This window comes from Numida meleagris, chromosome 4 (genome assembly GCF_002078875.1).
Source record: "Numida meleagris isolate 19003 breed g44 Domestic line chromosome 4, NumMel1.0, whole genome shotgun sequence".
Taxonomy (NCBI): domain Eukaryota; kingdom Metazoa; phylum Chordata; class Aves; order Galliformes; family Numididae; genus Numida; species Numida meleagris.
In genome coordinates this window covers 59,680,601-59,703,303 of record NC_034412.1, presented here as the reverse complement: position 1 = coordinate 59,703,303, position 22,703 = coordinate 59,680,601, and the positions used below count along the sequence as shown (strand labels likewise).

Genomic DNA, 22,703 nt, shown 5'->3' with positions numbered 1-22,703 from the left:
ATTCATTTTATTCAAATACTGTGTTTTTTGTTGTCTTTTTTTAATTTAAAATTGAAGACATTTTAGATCAGTCAAAAAATTAATTTGATACTTTAATGTAAAAAAAAAAAAGAAAAAAACACTGGTAAAGTCAAAACGGAAATGTATTTGACGCTTTTAACCAAGCAACTGTGATTTCCTTCTAATTTCCCTTTTTTTGTTTGTTTGTTTTGCCTTATCTAGAACTCATGTCTTATCTTGAGATTTTGGTTATAACAACATTCACTGAAATATATATATATATATATATATACATTTTCCAGTACTTTACTCCCATGTTTATAAGCATGCCAGAGCTTAATGATCAACCATTTAAAAGAAAAAAATCTGCACATCTGAGGCTGGCAGACCTGTAAACAACAACAGCAGAGTGCTTTACCTTCTTGTGATTCTTGTAAACATTTCTGTGGGCAAATCCCTTTCCACAAAGCTTGCATTTATAAGGTTTATCTTCACTGTGTATTATTTTGTGTGCAGTCACTTGATCAAGTCGTTTGAAGGACTTATTGCAAACCTCGCAGGTGTAGGGGCGTTTTTCTGCAGAAAATGAGTGGGGGACATTTAATCTCCTGTTTATACAGGGGGGAGAAGATGAAAGGCAGAGACAGTCATCTCCTCGGAGAGATTTCTGCAATTAAGTCAACCCAATTAAGATTAAACCAATTAGAAAGACATCCAATGCCCTTTATGTTAGACAGTTAAGTCACTTCACAAAAGATGAGCCATGGTGTATCAAGAAATTGGCACATTCTTTGCAATAATCATTGCTAAAACTAAATTCTGATTAATTAGCTTAAATCAAAAGAGAATGACTTCAAAGAGGAAAACACTGTTTCCAGATTACAAATGTGAAGGAGGGCATGACAGTTTTTAAATGTTTTAAAACTTAATTAACAATATACATATTAGCTTCCAAAAGCCTTTATGCTTCAACTGGTGACTGCAACTTAACTACATTAACGCTCATCCAAAAGTGTCAAAAGCACACTAAGAGCCCTGAAATATAGATTATGGTAAGAGAAATGAGCTTTTGGTGTGGACTGACACCAAGAAAATAGTTCACTTACAAGCCTGTGCAGTTGCAAAAACCTGCATTTTTAAACGTTAATGTACATGAGAGAACAATGTCTGCGTTTCCACTGTGTTGGTTGATGTTTCTAATCACTGGTAAAAGAAACTGAAACACTAGATTGCAGTGATCAGAAATTCTGGCAGAGCCAATTTGTGTCCTGCTGCCAAGCGTATGGACAGGCATCTCCCTGCTCACAGTGATCTGTTCTGGCAGAGGAGGACAGGCACAATGAAGCACTTGTGTCGTCTATGAAATGGTGTGGGGAATGAGCATTTTCATGATCATTTTCATGAGAATTCTGAGCACGAGTCCACATAATATATATATAAATATCTGCCCTTTTATCACAGATCTGTCTGACAGCACAACCCAGCTCCCATCCTCTTCTTTTCAACATAAAATCCCACTCAACAGGTCTTCACCGCCTCTATAAGCCAAGCAACAATCTCTTGCCCCATCCCAGGTAACTGACATCATCTACCCCAGCTAGCATGAAACAGAAGCTTGACAAAGCAGCAACAGAAGAAAGTATATAGCATTACACTTGGAATTCTGAAAAGCTTAGAAACAATAACTTAGATGTTTTCCTTGGAACATGAGATTTGCTTCAACAGCCCAGGACAACAAAGAATTCGCCACATGTTCTATTTCTAAGTGATTAATGTAAAACTGAATATATGCTAAATACATCACACACACATATATAGGTTTGTGTCATTTTAATATGTTACCTGAATGAGTTATCATATGGCGTTTTAGCTGGTTAGCTGAAATAAATCTCTTGTCACATTCCTGACACTCAAAGCTCTCATGAACCTGCAAAATGAGTGTTTAATGATAATTAAATACCTGTCTCAAACAAGATCACATATCTTACACACACAGAATTTCTCCAACAGACTATGACTATTTCTAATCCATTAGTTATACTAATATGCGGGGATATTCTATGGTTTCCCCTTTGTTAGTCCCCTAAGGAACAATAGTATCTCTCAAAAATAATATCCAGTACCAGGAACAAAAAAATCACTAATACAATATTCAGAAACAGAGGTTATACAAAATCACAGTATCAGATCAATGTAAAATATCATTAATATGACATAATAAAACAACAGATGCAGAATACCCTTTCAGAACGTTTCCTTCTAATAAACTAGATATAAGTAAAAGTACCAACACAATAACTACTCCATAACTACTGTAACAATTTTAAAATAGCAGTACAATCAAACTCTATTAGGACTTATCTCTATTTGTAGAAATCTGATTAAATACAGGTGTGGTTTAAAAATGACTGTGCTTCATCAGATTGCTTAGGGACACTTCTGTTAAGAATTTAGCAGGTCTTAGTTTCATTCAGCACAGTGCATTTCCACTTCCATAACATATACACATAAGGCATGCACAAAGGATATACACACACAGAGCTAACAATCTTCCACCCTTTTTGTCGGAAATACGCTGTCAACTGGAGAACATGGCAAAAATCAAGTTCTTTAAAAAAAAATAACTAAAGTAATCACACTGGCAAAATAAATGATTTCACTGTTTTTGTTATTTAACCTGGGAGAGCAGAAGCAACTCATGCAGCACTCTTTACGATAGCAAACTCTTTCCAGGTTGAGGCAAAAGGTGTTACTGTTTGTCTTAAGAGCTGTGGAGGCAAGACAGTGGAGGGGCAGCAGTCTCTTAAATTGTAAACACAGTAAGCCTGAGCGGGATTTTCAGCATCACAGCATATAATGTCGTCAAGGACTAGATGCTGGAAAAAAAGTTAGAAGCTGCAGTTGAGAGCTGCAATCTCTGATACTAAATTAAAAATTAAACCTGTGCTTTTTTTTTTTTTTACCACAATCACAACACATACACCAGCTCTCCACCTGTCCAGATGACTATTCGCCTTCCCCTCTGTATTACACTTCCTTTCAGCAGCCTCACCTTAACCTAGTCACAGTGCAACTGAACATACATTTCAGCCTTTCAGAACTGCAGCCTTAGACAGCAAAACTTCCTGGCAGATATTACATTTCGTGAAGCACTTTTGGGGATCTCTAAACATTCTGTAGAAGAATCTAGCAGCTAAAAATAACAAACATTAAAGCTTCAACGCAACATTTAAGGAAAAACATTTGCAGAGAGCACAATAATGACTCCCACTTAAAACAAACAGAGGAAAAAAAAAAAGAAATTCTCCATAAGAACCTCTGTGTTTCCATGCAATTACTCTCCAACTAACATTAGTTCATTAAAAAATTTGCTCGGATGAGTAGTTATGCTGTTTCCTACAATCTCTACAAACTTGCATACTTTGGACAGTGATGCTTAACCAAATATTTAGCCAGAACCAGGCGGTAAGGTCAAATAACAATCATTCATTTGAAATACCCTGTTTACCCACCTGCATTACAGGTTAATTTCCCTGATACATACAGTCTACTATTCTACCTTTTCCAAAATTATCTCAGTTTTGACTCAGTTTGTTGGCTGAAGCTTGCACTAACTCTGCAACCAAGTATTACCAGAATCCTGCCAGAGTCTCCTGGTTTCAACTGAGCAAGTGTTAAAAGCACAACAATGTTTTGGTGTTATTTGAAATGACTTGTAAGGTGCTCTTAAATCTATTATTTAACACATCAGAACCTAAGGTTGTGCTGTACTTCTACCCAGCTGTCTGATTTCAATTTATTGTTTATTAAATAGTCTCACTGAATATATCTGCGTTCAGACAGAGGCTTGTGTGCACACATTAAAAAGCTAGAGCTATCAAATATATATTCTATAGTTGGTACTCTAATCAATTCTTCAGAAAAGAATCAGGCACAGACTGGTGTGCATATGCATTAAATAGCTGTAGCTATCAAGCATATATCTATAGCTGTCACTCTTCAATCAGTTATTTAGAAAACTACACAATTACATTACAGTCAGAACATCCTTACAAGTTGCTTCATAGGGCTTTGAAGAGCTACCTCTTCAGACAACAACTTGCTAGGTGTTACAGGAACTAGCAAGAACCTGAACAAAATTAATGTTTACTCAGAAAAATATATGCCTTCATTAACAAGACCAACAACCTTAAACTTTTCACAAGGTCTACTGAAAAGCAAAAGGCCATTCAAAAGAGTTTTGGGGGAGCGACTGAGGTAAAACTTTTAAGGTACAAGTCACCCATGACGAACATTTCTAAAAACTAGTTTGAATTTCAATCTACTGCTCCAAGAACTGAATAAGACTCTGTGTTGGAAAACAGAGCTTTAAAAGAGCAAAGTTTCCAGTATATTGCATTCAACTGAAATTACTCCACAATTTGACATTTTTAAATTATTATTTGACATTTGATTTTCACTTCTGTGACTTTATAGTGATCATGACAAAGACTGCACAGTAAAACAACACATTGGCTAGTGTTGAAATAAAAAAGGATAGAAAAAATAATGGGGAAACACATGGAACTGCCAGGTGAAAAAAGACAGAAAAAAAGGCATGAAAAAGAAAATCACAGAGAATGTTTAGGTGCGACTTTCCCTGGCACAATTTTGCAGGAAATCCCTCCCTATAAGACAGAAAGAGCAATAAGTTGAGAAGGAATAAAGTTGTGTTTTTTTTTTTTTTCATATAATCTCTTAGAACAAATTAGTGGCTCCTCCTCAGTTCTGTCACTTTATCTCTGAGAGACCACACCACAGGACGTCTCTTAATGGAATCTTAGAAATTCTTCTAAGTCTACTAAGAAATACAAAAATGAAATAGTAGAAACAAGTCTTAGCAGTCAAGTACAGTCCTACATCTTACATAGGCATTTGTTTTACAACACTTACATTACTCAGTATACTGTAAGTTCCTGTAGTGCATTTGCTGAGTCACAGTTGCTGGGTTTACTTTTTTTCTTTTTTTATTCTACCATGTAATTTAGCAGTCCAAATCATGGACAAAAATAAATGTCAGGTAGAAGGATGCCACTTTACAATTGGAGGACAATACAAAAGAGAACAAGTGGACATAGAAAGAAAAGTAAGAAGATAAGGATGACCTCAACAAGCAATAATATTGGTGGATTGATATAATAAGTGTTGTTAAAGATTTGCAAGCATCATGCAGGATGAGTGCTGCAGTAGCATATGTAGTTTTGGAAAACATATATGAAGTAAAAAAAATGTTGATGAGACAGTTCTGGGTAGAACAGTAACCACTAACTCAAGGTAAGAATCCAAAACTATTTGTACGCACTGAATGAAGCTCTAAAACACTCAAACTTTTGGATGGAGAAATCAAAGAAATGAATACCATACAGACAATGAGTTTACCTAGCACCATTACAGAGAATAATAATGAATTCCCAATAAAATATTAAAAATGAGTTTGATTCTGCTGTTCAAAAAGCACGGTCATTCTGAGATGTATTAATAGACATATTCTTTGTACTGAAGACCTCACGATAATCATACCCCTCTACTTGGGGACTGTAAGGGCTCAATTAAGCATCACAACTCCATTCCTTTGGGCAGAAGATGAAAATGCTTACAAAAACTAAATAGTTCAGGAAAACAGATGCAATAACAAAAGGTTGAGATAATTGTGTTTGTATAGTTCAGGAAAGACAAAGGGTGTTCATAAAAATTTTACAGTATGCTAATCCATTACAAAGAAGACAGTCATGAGTTTTTCTTGGCATTCTCTGAGATAAGAGAAAGAGTTATTAAATCAGCTTGTAGCAAAGAAGATTTACAAAGGTTATCTGAAAAAAAAAAGAAAAAACCACTACACACATTTCAAGAAAGTTCATGGGACTTAAGTTGCAAGTCAGAATTCAGAAAGATACCTACAGATGTAGTAAAATTTTCAGGAGAGTAGGAAGGGCGCAAAAACTTTCTAGGCTCTCTTTCAGCTTGACATTTCCTTGAATGTATTGTGATTAAAAAAAAAAAAAAGTGATGCCACCAAAAATTAGTGTAGCACAAGCAACAGTCTGGAAAACAAAAGGGTAAGACTAAGGGACTGAAGATGATAACACTAAAGTTTAATTGTGAATGGCTAATAAAGGGAGAAGGCAGCAACAATTGGAAAATGACACAAAGCTGAAATAGGTTTAAATCAGCAATGACATGAAAGCTACAGGAGTGACCACGTCTTCATAGAGTGAATTGACCTCAATCTCCCCTGAAGTCATCCTCTTTATCTTCTTTCTCTGTGATTGTCAGAACTCTTTCAGTTGTTCAGACCCATTTTTTGTTATATTTTACCTACTTCCTAGTTTTATTTCTTTATATTGACAGGAAATTGGGTGAAAAAAATGTGTCCTCTCCATTTCACTTATTGTTTGATTACCTAACTATCTTTGATAACACATATTTCATACAAAAGCAAAGTAGTTCAAACAACAGAAGGGATGAGTCCTACATGCAATTTCCTTCACTATGTGATATAGATGTGTGAATCTGTAATATCTATCTTCTGGATGTCTTAAAAGAGAAGCTTGTGTCCTAGTGCCTGCACTATGCAGAATCAAAGTAAATCTTTTCATAAAATGATTACATTAAACCATGATATTTTACATTCTCAGGCCTTCAAAAGGCGCAATGACACATAAAATCTGAGATTATTAGTGGCACAGCATACCACAGTTTGGTATGAGGAGGAACATACTGATGCCCTGTGAGTGAAGAAATGCAAGGCACGTTAACACAATTAAGGGGGCAAAAGGAAAAGGAAACTAAATAAATAAATAAATAGACAAATTAAAGGAAAAAGGAGAGGCCCCGTCATTTCCTTTGCAACATCATATTTTAATTGATATAATCTATATCCTCAATGGACTTAGGTTATACCCAAGGCACTATTAAAGACTTACAGCTAATCTGATAAACAGTAAAATGTAGCTTTTTGTAAAAACAGGCTCTCTTAGGTTTTAGCGATTTATCAAATTAATCTTGCTGGGACTTCCTTTGGGTATAATGGATTCAGAATCTCATATTCTTAGTCCATCTGCATTCTGTATGAGCCCCCTTATTTCCAAATGATGCTTTTAAAACTGTTAACTCTTCCTTTTCTAGTCATACACTAAAGAAAAAGCCATTGCAATTTTTTTTTTTGAGGAAGCACTTTTTTTAACTACCTCATAACTAAATTACAAATAATAACCTTACTCTTATGTCAGTAGGTAATAAGAAAGACTGAACACATTTTGTACAAAAACTGAAGACTCATGAACCTATTTTAAGGTGTGTGTGTATCATATAGTTATATAACATACTTTTACATTTAGCTTAGTGTTAAAGAACAGCATGCACATTTGACTTTATGTTGAAAAGTGCAAAAGATACAAGCACAGACATTTCTGTATTTGGTAAAAGATGCACTACAACACTAGGAAGACTTTTGACGTAACCAACTGTGATTACAAAAATAAATATCCACCACAAAACACATTGATTTTGTAACCATGACAGATATTAGCCAAAGGTTTGCATTACAGCATCTTTCAAGTGACCTAAGCACCACAGTGTTACATCTCAGGGAAGGCAAAGCCTGCTGTGGGTTAGCCTTCATCTTACTGACCTTTCGATGCTCTTGGAGATTTGCTGCTGAGGAACATTTCTTATTGCACACTGAACACGTCAGCTTTTTCCTAGAATGTCCTGAAACAGAAACAAAATACCGCCAACATCTTAAAAAGGAAGCGCTAAGAAAGAACCTAAATATTTCTAGTGAGCTTGTGACTTTTCATGGGTCATTTCACTGACATAAGATCTTTACATTTGTACCCCATCTTGAAAGTATTCAGTATCAGGAGTTCTCTGTGGGTGTCCAACTAGCCAGTTACAAATGGAATGTAAATCAACTAAACTAGAATAATAAAGAAAAAAAGCCCTCATATAGATATTACCACATATTACCAACCAAGCGTGAAGAGCACAATTCACAACTAAGAACAATTCACTTTACAACTGAACAGCTGTATCCTTCTATAAGCCAATACAACTAATATCATCAAGAACTGTATACTATAATTTTAATAGATATGTTCCTGAAAGGAGTTAGTGCAACAATGACAAACAAACAAAAAAGATCCCAAACAACTGTGTCTAATTTTCTTTATTCAAAAAGCATTAAGAACTCTACTGAATAAAATAACATACATTAAAGGTCTTTAACTGAACAAGATAGGAAATTTGTATTAGTACCAGATCATGAATTCAAACTTAGTCTGTAATATAAATCACAGATCAAATTGCAAATGGTTAGCTACCAAATATATTTTCCTTCCTTTTTCACAGTCACTTTAAAAAATGACAGAGCATTTAATTGGGTTTCTCTAATATTTACATTTTATATTAGTTACCTACAAAGTTATTTTATTACAAGGCAAAGACACCACAAACCTAATTATTTGTTTATAATTATATGTCCATGCAAGATATTTCATAGCTTATATGAAAAATGTTCAAATTGCATTGAGCGCTAAAAAGAATGGACCCAGAACCAAAGAAAGGCAAGCATTGTTTATTCAGGCACAGAGGAAATGGATCCTACTTGAAATCATTGATGGCTTACACCTCTACTTTTCAGACTCTTAGCATTGTGTATCTTTCCTAAACTTGCTGTCCTAAAGAATTAAAATGATGTTGATTCTGATTATTTGCTTTTCCACTTTATTTCCTGGGAGGAATTTTCAGAAAGAAAACATTAAGCTTGGCCTTACTTTTGTTTTCCCTTCCAAAATACTAAATTTTAATAAATAATTTTAATGATAATAATCTCTCTCTCCATCTATTTTAGTAGTGAAAAATAGCTCTATAAGATCACATGTTCTGCTCTAGACTACACATTAATATATACATGTATATACATATATACAGATAAATGTATATTTGTATATGTATAACATATATACAAATAAAACAGTCAATTAAAGATGGTTAGTAAAGTGGTCATGAGAGCCCTCACCTCAAGATGCTTCAAGAAGGCATGTAGGGCACTCAAAACTTTTGTGCATGAAGTAAAATGAGGCAAGAACACCAGCAGTCTGTGCTTGCAGAGCAGTCTGTGCACAAAATTTTCACTTACAAATGCAATCAAAAGGAAATCACTCAATTTTTCCTGAAATGGCCAAAGGAGAAATCACCTAGTACACCAGGAATTGCCCCTGAAAAACGGAACTATTCTTCCTGGGTTCACTTAAGAACAATGATGTCATAGTTAACTACATCTTTTTAGTTGGCACACAATATAAGCAGATAAATTACTCCTTTGGTTTACTAACATGAGAGGTAAAAACAAGGTCTTCTGTCTAACTGAAACTCTAACATATCTTCCTAACTGTATTTTTACCACCCAGTGATGCCAACCGCAAGCATGAATGTAAACATTGCAAGTCCAGAAAGAACATTTACTACCACTTCAGGAAAAGTGATTTCTCATGCAAAAGTACAGTCTTTCAAAGGACGCTGATAACAAGATTTATTTAATATTTATGTTGTTAAAATAAAATTACTTTTTAAAAATTCAGTGCAAATACATACACAACATTTTGGTAAAACATGTTGAAATGACTTCTAATCTCAACTGGCCTATGGGGGTTGTAACTAGAAACACTAGGATTTCTTAGCCCTCTGAGACTAGCAAAACGTGTCTTAGTCTTCATTGTTTCCGTTCTGCTGATGATTGATAAAACTAAAGCAGCTAAACTAGAAAATAAAGGTTACATATTTCATCTTGATATATCATAGCATGCTGTTAATGGAGGAATTTGGATAGAATGTTATTCATTTCTAGACTATTTTATTGCCCACAGTTTTATTTCCAAATAAAGAATTTTATTTCCAACAAACATTTGTACAAAGAAATGAAAGAATCTAATAGCAGGCTTTAAGAACATATAGGATTTCAAAGACTTTGAATGTAAATTCAGTATGCTCAGCTCAGGTCATACTATTACAGTGGATCAGAGGAGTGAAAGAGAAATAATGTGAGCAGACTGTGAAAGGATAATACAAGGTACACTTCTCACTACAATGCACCATGTCAACCAGTTCAACAACTCATAGTAATACATAAATACTTCAACTCATATCTATATTTGCTATTCTAAAACTTAAGTATTGGCATATGCTGATACGCATATAAATACTGGAACTTAATACCTTAACTTGCAAGAGCATTCAGAAGAGGAAGGTGATAATGAATCTCTATGTCTCTGTTCATAGCTTTGCATAACGAACTACATATGTAGCAGTCCTTTCTACTTTCCCTTGCCTCCAGGTTTTGCAAGGCATGAAGGAATATTAGAAATGTTCCTCAACAATAGTAGGCTATTTTCCTTCCTGCATTGACACCAGTTGTGATTTCTATGACTCCCAAGTGGTAAAATAAAAGCTCTGCTCACTGTATAGGTGTAACTAAAATATCCTCCAGGTGCCTAACCTCAGTCATGCCTGGAGTGATCAAACAAGAGAATAATTGTGGGATTTGTATACCTGTACATAACTAACCAAAGTTGAGCCTAAACATAACAATCATAGCTGAAAAAAAAATCTCACTGACAACAATGAATTAAAAAAAGTAGATAAACTTATACAAAAATTGTTATGGAATTCTGTACTCTGTAATAGTTTGGCAGAAGAAAGAGATTTCACGTAATGAAAATCTTACAAAGCATTTCCGTGTTCTCATCAAGTAAAGACTGTTTTCTTTGCACTGTGGTATTCTGCTGTCCCCACACATACTGATCTGACAGTGACTTTGAGAGGGGTCGTGCAGAGAGAGCAGGATGACAGCTGAGATCTGCATTGTGGACCTGAGAGAAGCATTTTGCCCTTTCACGAAAACAGACTGAAGTTTGATTGAAAACTATTGACTCACAGTGCACAGTTATAAAACAGCTAGGGCCTAGAGGGACTAGTAGATTGTCTGATTTGGCTTCCTGCACAACAGAGGCTATAGAATTTCTTGCAATATCCTCATCAAGCCTAATCATTTGTGAAGCATGTCTTCCAGAAAGACATCCCATTGTGTCATGAAAATACCAAAAGATCAAGAACTCACAACTTCCTGTAGCCACTTGTACCAGTGATTTTGATTTTCCTCACTACTGAAATGTTTTGCTTTATCTGTTATTTGCCTAGTTCAAACTTACCCAGATTCCCATTACATTTCCTGCAGCAAACTAACAATTCATCTGGTATACAGCAATTTCTCCCTGGGGGAGGAGGAATACTTATCCTTGCAATTAGTTACTACTTAATTTTCTTTTTGATACAAATGAATCCATTAAAAAAGAAATCAAAGAAAATGTTGACTTGGATTTGCACATTTAAGGCTAGCAACATGTTAGAACTTTTTGGAGTTTTATTTTTTCTCTGAAAGAAACATTAAATTCTTTCTTACCACTATGAACATTTTCCTTATGTTTTTTCAGGGCATCCTTACTCTTGAACTTCTTCCCACAGCTATCTGCCTTGCATATGAATCTGGCATCCCCTCTGCATGCCTCCTTGTGCTGTTCATAACTATATGGGATAACCAGCAAATAAAAACAACACATGAAGCAGTATCTGCAGAAATTAGTGATATAGTAAGTACTCTGAGCTTTACACATGCTGCACTGCAGAGTTCCAAGGCCACCTCATGCATTACTTACAGCAAATAAGAATGAAAGCATTTGACTTCTTTCATTGTTAGGATTCACATACACTAACAAGCTTGAAAGCTAACATGCAAAGGAAGGCCAGCAATGGTATGACAGCAGTCCAGTAACTCAGACACAAAACCTCGATTCTGAGCCGAAGGAAGTATTGCAAACAGAGCACTGAAAACTTCTTGAAGAGTCTCCTGGGTTGATATTCTCTGTGCACTGAAGTACACTAAAGAAAAATAAAAATTAAAAAAAAAAATGAAGGGACCATTTTACAACTTACACAGAATTGCAGTAGCTAGAAACATAGATCAAATTACAAACATTTAAGTAGGTGAATAACTATGCGACATGTGAGGTGTCCTGGAATTTAGGGGACTAATTAAATGCATAAACAGCAAGAGTTGTGGTCCTACTGCTGTATCCTAATTAATTTTACTATGCATTACATAAAGATTTACTTAACCAGCTATTCAATACAAATCCAACTCTCACTTCAGACTAGAAGAAACATGCCTATAAAAATAATAATAAATATAATAAAAAATATTTTAAAATAATAAAAAATATTTAATTATCTCCACCAAATATTTCTCTGCTATGTTTTTAAATTTATTTCCATGAAAGAACGTAGAGCTCATAAAGAACTGCCAGTTTAAGAAACATTGTTGTTATTCAGACATAAGAAAAATCAATTTATTACAAGAACATTCTTGTAATACACAATGCAATATGAGTCTCCTTCTGACATGAAAGAGTTAGATTAAATGTATTGCTTATAACAAGATATTTGGACATCCAGTGTACTACCTATAATTAAATGTATAAGAAAAAGTAATATACCTATTTAGTTGCAAGCAAATACATATACATAAACAAGAAAAGAAAAAAATGGTTATATTTCTGTGTAAAAGCATAGTGTAAGATACATGACTCTAGTGACAAAACTGCATTTTTACACTACCAAGGATCGAATAACAAGAGGCACTCTTAAATCTGCTACCTTCTATGCTTCTATTTTCTTTTTTTTTTGTCATCCAAATATTTAATTAATTCAAAATAAAGTATGGCTTTTCTATATCCTTTTGGGATATCATTCATTTTTTCTAAATCTCATTCTAATTCAGTAGGGACAACGGATTTCCTAACTAATAAATAACCCACTGGAGATGGGGATCAAGGGCTTTGCACCAACCAGTAGCTTTAATTGGGTTTACAGTATATGATCTGAAAATATTAAAAATTAGTGACATTTTTTATTCAAATTGAAGTCTCCAACAAATACAGGAAACTAACCTATTAAGAATTTATAAGAAGAGTGAGTATACAAATACAGAAGCAGAAAAATTAAAGCCCAGGTTGTGATGAAGCCAAGGGAAATAAATGATTGAATGAAAGGATCCCTGAAAAACATTCTTGTTTCTACTCACTGTCTTTGTAGAGCTTGTTTAACAGGGAATTTCTTTCCACAGTTTCGGCACTTAAATTCCTTTTCCTCACTGGGTTTTTGGTGCAATGTCTGAAGATGCTCAGCTAGAATCTCCTGGCTTGCAAAACTGGACTCGCAATTCGGGCATGCATGGTCCTCTTTGCAAGTGAGGGTATCTGAATGATTGGAGGAGAAAACAGAAATACTTTCAGGATGTCATTTTGGTTACGTTAAGAGATACTCTCTTGTAGAAACTGATTCTGCACAATGGCATCATCTCATTCACAAGAGACTTTGTGTTTCAATGGATTATACACACAAAACACCAGAAAATAAGGTTAGGCATTTAATGCTAATACAATTTGTGCTCTTTCCTGCGTAAGGCATCTGACAACAGTAAAGATTTTGAGCACAGGTATACCTGTGCAACCTTATTTACTTCAGCAGTTGTTTGAAGACTTCTTCATATTACAAAATAAAGATCTAATACCAGTTGATTCTCCTGTTATGCAGGCTCTGTAAAGCTAGGAAGAGCAGAGACTACCATCCCTGTGGACTGCTTAGATACAATGCAGACATACTTCTCTGAGTTTGTGATTCTAGATTCACTTTGAACAGGGATTCGAGACAAATCTATTACTAGCAAATTCTGTTTAAAGAAAAGGGAAAGACTTCATGTTAAGTACCTTTTCCTTCCAGGTAATTGTCTCACATCTTCTGTCATAGGTGAGGGAAAAATAATTTTTGTGAGCAAATACAGAATACAAACCAATATAGCTTAGAATGAACACTATCACTTCTAAGCTTGGTATGCTACAACTACATCAAAGTTCCAAGTGAGACTGATTCAAAATATTAAAAAGACAAGTTTGCAGTTAGCACAATATTATTGAGATAAGCTTTGTAATTACCACAAGATGTCTTACAAAGCAATCTGTGAACCTGACATAAGAAATAATTGCTCTATATTAGTTCTATGTTAAGAGGAGAACTTGTATAATTTAATGCATTGTAGCTAATGTTCAGTTGCAAGAGGACCAGACTAATCAGTGAAGGACAACATTTGCCCATTCTGCTTTCAGAATGACACTGATGTGATGCAGTGGGCAACTGAGCTACCTGTTCTTCCTCTAACAAGCAAATTCAGGGTCATCATATCCCATCAATTTCTCAGCATCAAATGAGATTGCATATGACCCCTTCTGTCACAGAAGCCACTCTACTTCAAGTCTCCAAATTAATACAGATTTACATTACCTAGCAAGATTATCTTTTTCCAAAAGGAAGAAGCTTAGTTAACTGAATGCAGATTACAGCAAATCAGTTATGTAAAATCTCAGCTCATTTACACTGTCTTCACTTCTTGAGCTAGTCTTGCTTACAAGAATACTCAAGAATCACAGCCTTGCATATTTTTGAAACCATCTTGCCTCCTTTCTTGCATACTAATATTAATTGTGATATTGCACTCAATATTTATTATCAAGGACTTCTTAGATTTTCATCTTATTAGCCAACCTGCAACATACTTCAACTGCCTCACAACGTTGGCACAGACTTTGTAGATTTCTGCATCCCTGTGTACATGAGACTGAATTTTACTGCCATCTCAGTAGTGGTGGCAGACACACTGCTATTTCTCCCTCCAAACAAACAGTATATCTTGAGTAGATTACAACCAGTATTACTGAAAATGGATATGAAGTATTAAGTTAGGTGTGACTTAGTCCGGTGGTCTAAGCTAGTCACTCAATTTGGCTCTACAATCCATAACTACGCATAAATTCACATAGCAGCTCAGGTTACCTACCCTTTCTTAGATATCTTACCTTAGGATAGGCTGAACTGCTTTATGAAAAGTTTTATTTCTCTCAATTTCTAATAAAGGGAACCTACTTCTCTTACTTAGATCATAAACCTTTCATGAGGCTATAATCAGGTAAGTTGAACTCCTCTAGTTCAAAAAAATTAATGGTAACTTGTCACACAATCTAAGTACGCTCACTTGGTAACTCAGGGGACTAGCTTCCCCATATTAGGGGAAGCAAAGAACTCCAGTTTCCACTGAAAACCATACAAGATCTCAGACTTAACCTGGGGAACCTTACAGTTACCCAATACAATATGGTTAATGTTCTCTTTCTCCCCTTGTTAATACTACCTTTGTTGTTACTTCCAGTGGATTAATGGATGGAGAGCAGCTAAGCACAGAAGCACACAGAGTGCTGGTGGATAAAATACGGTGAGATGGCAGTACATACTTATAGCCTAGAAAGCCAGCTGTACCTTGGGTTGCATCAAAAGAAGCACTGCAAGCAGGTCTCTACTCTGTTCTCTTGAGACCCCACCTAGAATACTGCTAAGGCCCTCAGCAAAAGAAAGACATTAATCTCTTTGAGCAGGTCTAGAGGAGGGCAACAACAATTATCAGAGGGCTGGAGCACCTCTCCTATGAAAAAAGGCTGAGAGAGTTGGAGAAGAGAAAGCTCTGGAGAGAACGTATTGTAGCCTTTCAATACTTACCAGGGGTTTCTGAGAAACACAGAACGACTTATAGAAGGGCATGTAAGTGATAGGACAAGGGGTAATGGTTTTTAACTGAAAGACAATAGATTTAGATTAGATATAAGGAAGAAATTCTTCACTATGAGGATGGTGAGGCACTGGCACAGGTTGCCCAAAGAAGCTGTGGATGCCCCATCTTTGGAAGTGTTCAAGGCCAGGTTGGACAGGGCTTCAGGCAATCTGATCTTGTGAAAGGCTTTCCTTGCTCATGGTGGAGGAGGGGAGAGGCGGAGTGGTATTAGGTGATCTTGAAAGATCATCCAACCCAAACCATTCTGTGATCCTATGATTCTATTTTTAAGCTCCCAAGCTATACTATTTTTCACATATTACTCACCTGCAATTTTTTCACCAGCTGGTTGCACTTCTTTGTTGTTGCCACTGTCTTCATCTTCCTGGATAACAGTTATTTCCTCCTCATCCTCCTCCTCTTCTTCCATGTCACTGTCCAAGTAACCAATCAGAAGTTCTGTGTCTGTTTCAATATCGTCCACAGCGAGATAGAAAATATTTTCCCCTTCCTGTTGCAAACCATAAGTAGAAGCAATAAATAATTACTTTAGAAGAAGTAAAATTTAAAGTCAAGTCTGGGACTCTGAACTAATAATAGGCTTGAACTATGACAGGAATGGCTCCATTCCCCAAAGGGCACAAAGCTGGAATACCCTTCTAGGATTTCTTTCCCAGCATGGCTGCATGGATAAGGAGCCTTTGTGTTCCAGAAGTATGTTCTGTCTCACCTAGGATGCTTTTTCTATTTGCACAGAAGCCTAGACCAAGGTAAAGCTGGTTGCCCTCTCTTGCCACAGTCTTCCTAAGAAGAACTTCAGAGTTTGAAAATGAAAGGTCCAAATATTAGAAAAATAATTCAATTTGAATAATGAATAAGCTTTAGCTTGGTCCTCTATAGGCTACATGAGTTAGAATCCAGCTTTCAGTAGCATGTTTACCTACTGTTTTTTATGGTTCTTTCCAAGATTCCCAGTTTGCTTTGTGAATAGATCTTCAACTCTTGTCAGTTATCCTCACTATCAGTTTAGCAAGCACATCTATTAAATCAATGTACTTTAAACCACTTGATCAAAACCTTCTGCTAGTTTAAATTATGGAAGGCCATGGATCCAGCCCAGATTCCGCATGAAAGAACAAACTACATAATAATAAGGTACAAAATCTTCTCCAAAATGAACAAATAAGCTTTCAAATAGATACATAACCTAAAATCTTTATTCTTTGACAGTGAAGATTAAATTATCAAGGTAGATTGGGATGGAAGCAGTAACCAAAACAGCTGTATTCATAAACTGATGGAAGCTGCTTTTTTGGTGTATATGAATCAACTGCGTTGGGTGTTACCCAAAGCAACAAAAATAGACTCATGTTTATGCAACAAAGATTTCCAAATAGTATCATAAATCTTAAAGCTTATTTACATCCAGGTTTACATCCAGGAAAGTTAACTGCAGCTTCTTTAATGTCCATCTAGCCATAGATTTTGTAACAAGCCTCACAGCACAAGGACAAGATAATGATTTTTAATTCTCATAATATATTAAGATTAATTTGAACTGAAAACAGCGATGTAGGATTCCTCTTATTTAGTAAGTCTGTTAAATATTATGGAAGTTACTGTCACATAACAGGGAAACCCATGTAATTCGATGGACTCATAGCTGCTGCTGCCTTCCAGGATTCACTACTTTTTTTCTCACCTCACCAACACCATCTGAAATCAAAACTAATAACATGTTTTTTCAAGATACACTGCGCAATCCACATATCTAACAGCATGTCACTAACTTATTTGTACATCTAAGAGTGGCTGTTTTTCATGTCTCTGACAAGAGTTTCAGAATACTTAAATTTACTACAGTCTGAACTCTCATAATCTCCTGCAACTCTGATATGAGGAAAGGCAAAAGTTCTTTCTATACTCAACCTCCATTTAGGATAAAACCCTGGGGATAAGCCATCACTGTTCAGGCCAATCTTATTAGAAATCAAGACAATCTTATAAATCCATGCATAAGGTTACATTGATTATTAACTTGTCAAAAAAATAAAAATAAGAATTTAAGACGTATCACAGGTAAAAATAGTGCCCTAAAACTGATGAATTAAATGCAAATAGTGCACCTTTCGATTAGATCACATATGACACACCTTGCACCACAAAGTGAATGTAGGAGCACAGCAACCAGAACTAAGGATTTTTTGTTAATCTATACTAAGTGCACGAATCCCAGCAAACAAGTTCTTATCAATATTGCTGCAGCCTCATCATCTCTCTACTTCCCCAGTGTACACGTGGGATGTGTTTTATAGCATACCAAAAGGCATCCTGGTTCTGTCCTATTTGCATACTTTTGGTCAATTAAAAAATATAATGAAGAAGTATTAAGGACTCTCAATGCTTGAGTGATTTTTGTTGCTTTCTCACTGAAAGGAAATCAGCTTCGGTACTAACCCAACCTAAAATACAGCTCAAGCTCGTTCTTCCTCCAATGCTAATTTGTTTAGCTTCTCAATCTGTGCCAATTGTCAGGCATCTGGAGTGCTAATTAATAGACATATCCCCACTGTAGTAGCTCCTCAGGCTGCAATGAGAGTTCTCCAGAAATCACAAAGGCATTTAAATCTCTCCCTCCACACAAGCAGCACCAGCATGAAGTATATTTATCTGCGTGCACATAGACATGGTGAAAGGAGTAAAAAATCTTTCAAAAAAATGTTAATAGCCCTCCAATTTACTAAGAACATGTGTGCTTTGTAGTAGAGGAAGGAAACAAAGGCCAACAAGCACAGACAGCCCACCATACCGTTTCATCCAAAAAAGTTTAAGACAGTTGTATAATAGAATCATAGATCGGCTTGAGTTGTAAGGGACCTCAAAAATCATCTGGTACTACCTCCCATGCCAAGGGCAGGGCTGCCAACTGCTAGATCAAGCAGTAGATCAGGTTGCCAGGGCTCCATCCAATCTGGCTTTCAGCACCTCCAGGGATGGGGCATCTACAGCTTCTCTTCTCAGTAACATGTTCCAGTTGCTCACCACTCTCTGGGTAAAGAATTTCCCCCTAACAACTAACCTAACTCTCGCTTCTTTTAGTTTAAAGCAATCCTGTCTTGTACTATCACTATCTGCTCAGGTAACAAGTCAGTCTCCCTCTTGCTTTTCCTCAAGTACTGGAAGGCTGCAATGAGGTCTCCTTTGAGAGAATGAGCCTTCTCTTCTCCAAGCTAAACAAGCTCAGCTCCCTTAACCTTTCTTCATAACAGGGGTGCTTCAGCCCTCTGATCATTTTCAAAGCCCTCCTCCGTACCCAATCCAACAACTGTACATCTTTGTTGTGCTGGGGGCCCCAGATCTGAACGCAGTACTCCAGATGGGGCCTCATGAGGGCAGAGTAGAGGGGGACAATCATCCATCTCTCCCTGCTGCCACTGCTCTCTGTTGATGCAGCCCAAGATACAGTGGGCCTTTGGAGCTGCAAGCACACACTGCTGGCTCATGTTCAGCTTTTTGTCCACCAGAACCCTCAAGTCCACAGGGCTTCTTTCAGTGAGTTCTTCTCCCAGTCTGTACACATACCTGCAGCCATTGTTTTTAGGCTTTCATCTGCAGAATAATGTTTTTTACTGAAATAGCAGTACTACATACCATAATCTTGCAGTTAAACTCTTCAGAAATTTCAGTGTATACAATGGTAACTAACAACTGACAGATGACTTTTTTCCTCAGAAAAAGGGCTCCTCCCACTCTTTTGTGTACATTTCAATTCAATACATTTTTCCCAATCTTCCAGCTTAAAAACAAAGTTTCTCTGACTCGCTTAGTTTCCATTCATATATTCGTTAGTTCATACAAAGACTCCCAGGAAATTTCAAAAGGGCAGCTGTGAAGCACACAAGCTTTATTTTCTCATTTTATAGGCTACTATCGCAAATGGTCAAATATTTTTAAGTAGTCATTGTTGATTTGTGAGATACACTAGTAAAGATTCCCCTTAAAAAGTAAGCAGAACTAAAAGAGAAAAGTCAAATACTCGTTTAAAAATTCCAACCAAGCTCATAAAAATTATTCACTAAATAAAAGTGTCTCGAAGACACTTTTACATTTCTCAAAGGTAATTATAACTTGCTGCTGAGAACGCAAATTCTCTAACCATCTCTACCTATTCCATTTTCTTTTCTTAGTTAGAGAATTGGTTTTCTGTAACTATGCAGACATATTCTACTTTATTAAAGCATATTCATTCTTTAAGATTAAGCTTTTGTTTTGTTTGATGTAGTAATCTGTATTTTGAATTCTTTTAAACTTCCAATTATCTAGGTATTTGTTCAGCAATGCAACTTCTCAACATAGTTATAATGAAGCTTATTAACGAAGTTTATACCTTTCCCTCTTTGTAAAACATCATTTTGTTGTCCTTGTGGCAAGCAGGCAATTCACAATTCAGGGTAAAGAATACTGGAAATTTTCCACTAACATGTTGTCCACTGATTTCATAAAGCAAAGTACTACTTCCTATCACTAACGACAAAGATATAAAGATTATGGAATTAAAATACTGATGGATATGTGGGCTTTTTTCTTCCCAAGAGGAATAGCAGTGCTTTGGGATTTGCACCTCCATCTGCTAAAGTGAAACCAAACCCTGAAAGGAAATATGTGCATCTTTCGCTTTTCTTAACATAAGCAGTACCTATTCATGCTACATGTAATTAAATACGTATGTATACACACACACACACAATTTCAAGGTCACTCACAAAGAATACACAAGTTTTGTCAGCTGATTATCAATGGCACTTAAAGAAAAAGTGATTACTCAGTAAATTTTTGTTTGTGTTCATAAATTTGTGTCCATGATACTTCTCATCACTTTGTATATGCTGATATTTATTCTAATTTTCCCCTCCACTTTTTCATACATCCCTCTGTGGAAGAGTTTACAGAACTTTAATGATGTTGACACATTTTGTTTCCTTTTAAATCATCTTGTGACTCTCGTATGATCCTTTAAAAAGACATGCAAAAAGTGCTGAACTTGTACTATATAAGATAATACATTATGTAATACAGAATAACAGTTTATTTTCCTTTCTTTAAATAACCATTTTCATTAATAAAGACATTGGATGTGACATTCTATTAAGACCTTTGTTCAGAAATTCAGGTCATTTTACTGAGTGCTTTATTTAAAATGTAATAACAAACATTAATTGTTCACACTGCTCCCTCTTGTGAAGCTTACCTTGCATTTGCCAACACTGACTGTAACTTGTATCACACTGTCTATTCACTGATTATAATATATATTTGACTAATGCCTGGGACTGATGACCACATGTGAGGGTCTTTCATATTTAGTGCTGTAAGCAGGACAACAAATCTTGCCATAAATCTTCATGTTTAAAGCCTTGATATATCAGAAAAAAACAAGACAGAAGGAAAAACATACAGAAATAATTTCAGAGGCAGTGATCATACTAAATTAACCATTGACTTGCCACAAACATCGTGGAAAATCATAACAAAGCAGTCACTTAGTCAATACTGACAAGTTTTTACTGAATGGGTGAATAGAATCATAGAAGAGTTTGGGTTGGAAGGGACCTTTAAGATATCTAGCTCCAACCCCCCTGATATTGGCAGGGAAAACTCCCTCTAGACCAGGTTGCTCAAAGCCCCATCCTGCCTGGCCTTGAATGCTTCCAGGGAGGGAGCATCTACAACCTCTCTGGGCAACCTGTTCCAGTGTCTCACCACCCTCACAGTAAAGAATTTCTTCCTAATATCTAGTCTAAATCTACCCTCTTCCAGTTTAAAATCATTTCCCCTTGTCTTGTCACTATGTGCCCTTATAAAAAGAACCCCCCAAGCTTTCCTGTAGGCCCCCTTCAGGTACTGAAAGGCCGCTGCAAGGTCCCCCTGAAGCCTTTTCTTCCCTAGGCTGAAGAGCCCCAGCTCTCTCAGCCTGTTCTCATAGAGGAGATGCTCCAGCAGTCTGATCATCTGCATGGCCTTCTTGTGTTGGGGGCCCCAGAACTGGACACAACAGCGAACACCCTTAACATTAGTCAAAACTAAACTGCAGCGTGGACGTAAAGACCTAAAGAAGTATGATCCAAAGATGATGAGAGCACAGACCCAAAGGATAAACTGATGATAAACCTGTCCATAGTGAACTAAAACAAGAACAGTAACAAGGTCCAAAGAAACAATATCAACAGCAAAATTGCAGACACCTTCATCTAGAAATGGAATGCCAGAGATAGGTGAATATTTTTACTTGCAGAGAAACAAATTCATCTGGAAGACAGCAGTAGATATACCTCTAGCTTCTAGAGAGATCATCCTTGAATTTTGATTTGCACAAGATTACCTTGAAAGAAAAGCTGCAGATGTAAACCTCAGACTAACATTCAGTAAAACTAGAGCTTTGGAAAACAGGAGGTGCAAATCAAGTGAAGGCAGGCAGATAACAAATCACATTTCCCAACATGATACCACTGTTAATAGTAGCATTCAACTATTGTGATAAAGGAATAAATGCTGGGCAGAAGAGATGCAAGAAGAACAGCAGAATGGAAATCATACAAAGGCTCACTACTGAAACAAAAAGAGGGAGGACACATGAGGTCTACAAGAGGAAATCTCACTGGACAGTGCTTGCTTAAAAACCAAATAAGCAAACAGCCCCTCTAGAAAACATGAGATTTAAGGAGGCATAAGGTCTTCAGCACAAAAATTGAAGTTACCAGTACTGAGTGTGCACCTTCCACAAAACTACATGCTGGAGCTTAACTAATCTTTTTATTTAACATATATATTTTTTTATTAAAGTAAACATTTTTCTTGTTTCACTTCATTTGAAATGATATTTGAGATTAGATGTTAGGGGGATATTCTTTACTCAGAGGGTGGGGAGGCATTGGAACAGGTTGCCCAGAGAAGCTTT

The 22,703-nt window shown here is 36.1% G+C and overlaps 1 protein-coding gene across 16 annotated transcripts in view; it reads right to left on the bottom strand.

Moving 5' to 3' along the window:
• The window catches only part of PRDM5 (PR/SET domain 5), a 98,990-nt gene that overhangs the window by 52,403 nt on the left and 23,884 nt on the right, over nt 1–22,703 (bottom strand). For 14 of the 16 annotated variants that reach the window (XR_002438152.1, XR_002438151.1, XR_002438154.1 and 11 more), the window contains 7 exons: nt 16,076–16,259; nt 13,175–13,349; nt 11,881–11,973; nt 11,498–11,619; nt 7,670–7,749; nt 1,843–1,927; nt 419–576 (listed from right to left, as the gene is read on the bottom strand). Coding sequence is in view for 11 of the 16 variants with exons in the window: in XM_021395261.1 (XP_021250936.1) it covers nt 419–576; nt 1,843–1,927; nt 7,670–7,749; nt 11,498–11,619; nt 11,881–11,973; nt 13,175–13,349; nt 16,076–16,259 (897 nt within the window). In the remaining 5 variants the exon portion in view is untranslated. The remainder of the gene's footprint in view (nt 1–418; nt 577–1,842; nt 1,928–7,669; nt 7,750–11,497; nt 11,620–11,880; nt 11,974–13,174; nt 13,350–16,075; nt 16,260–22,703) is intronic. The other 2 variants (XM_021395270.1, XM_021395272.1) reach the window with 2 other exon arrangements.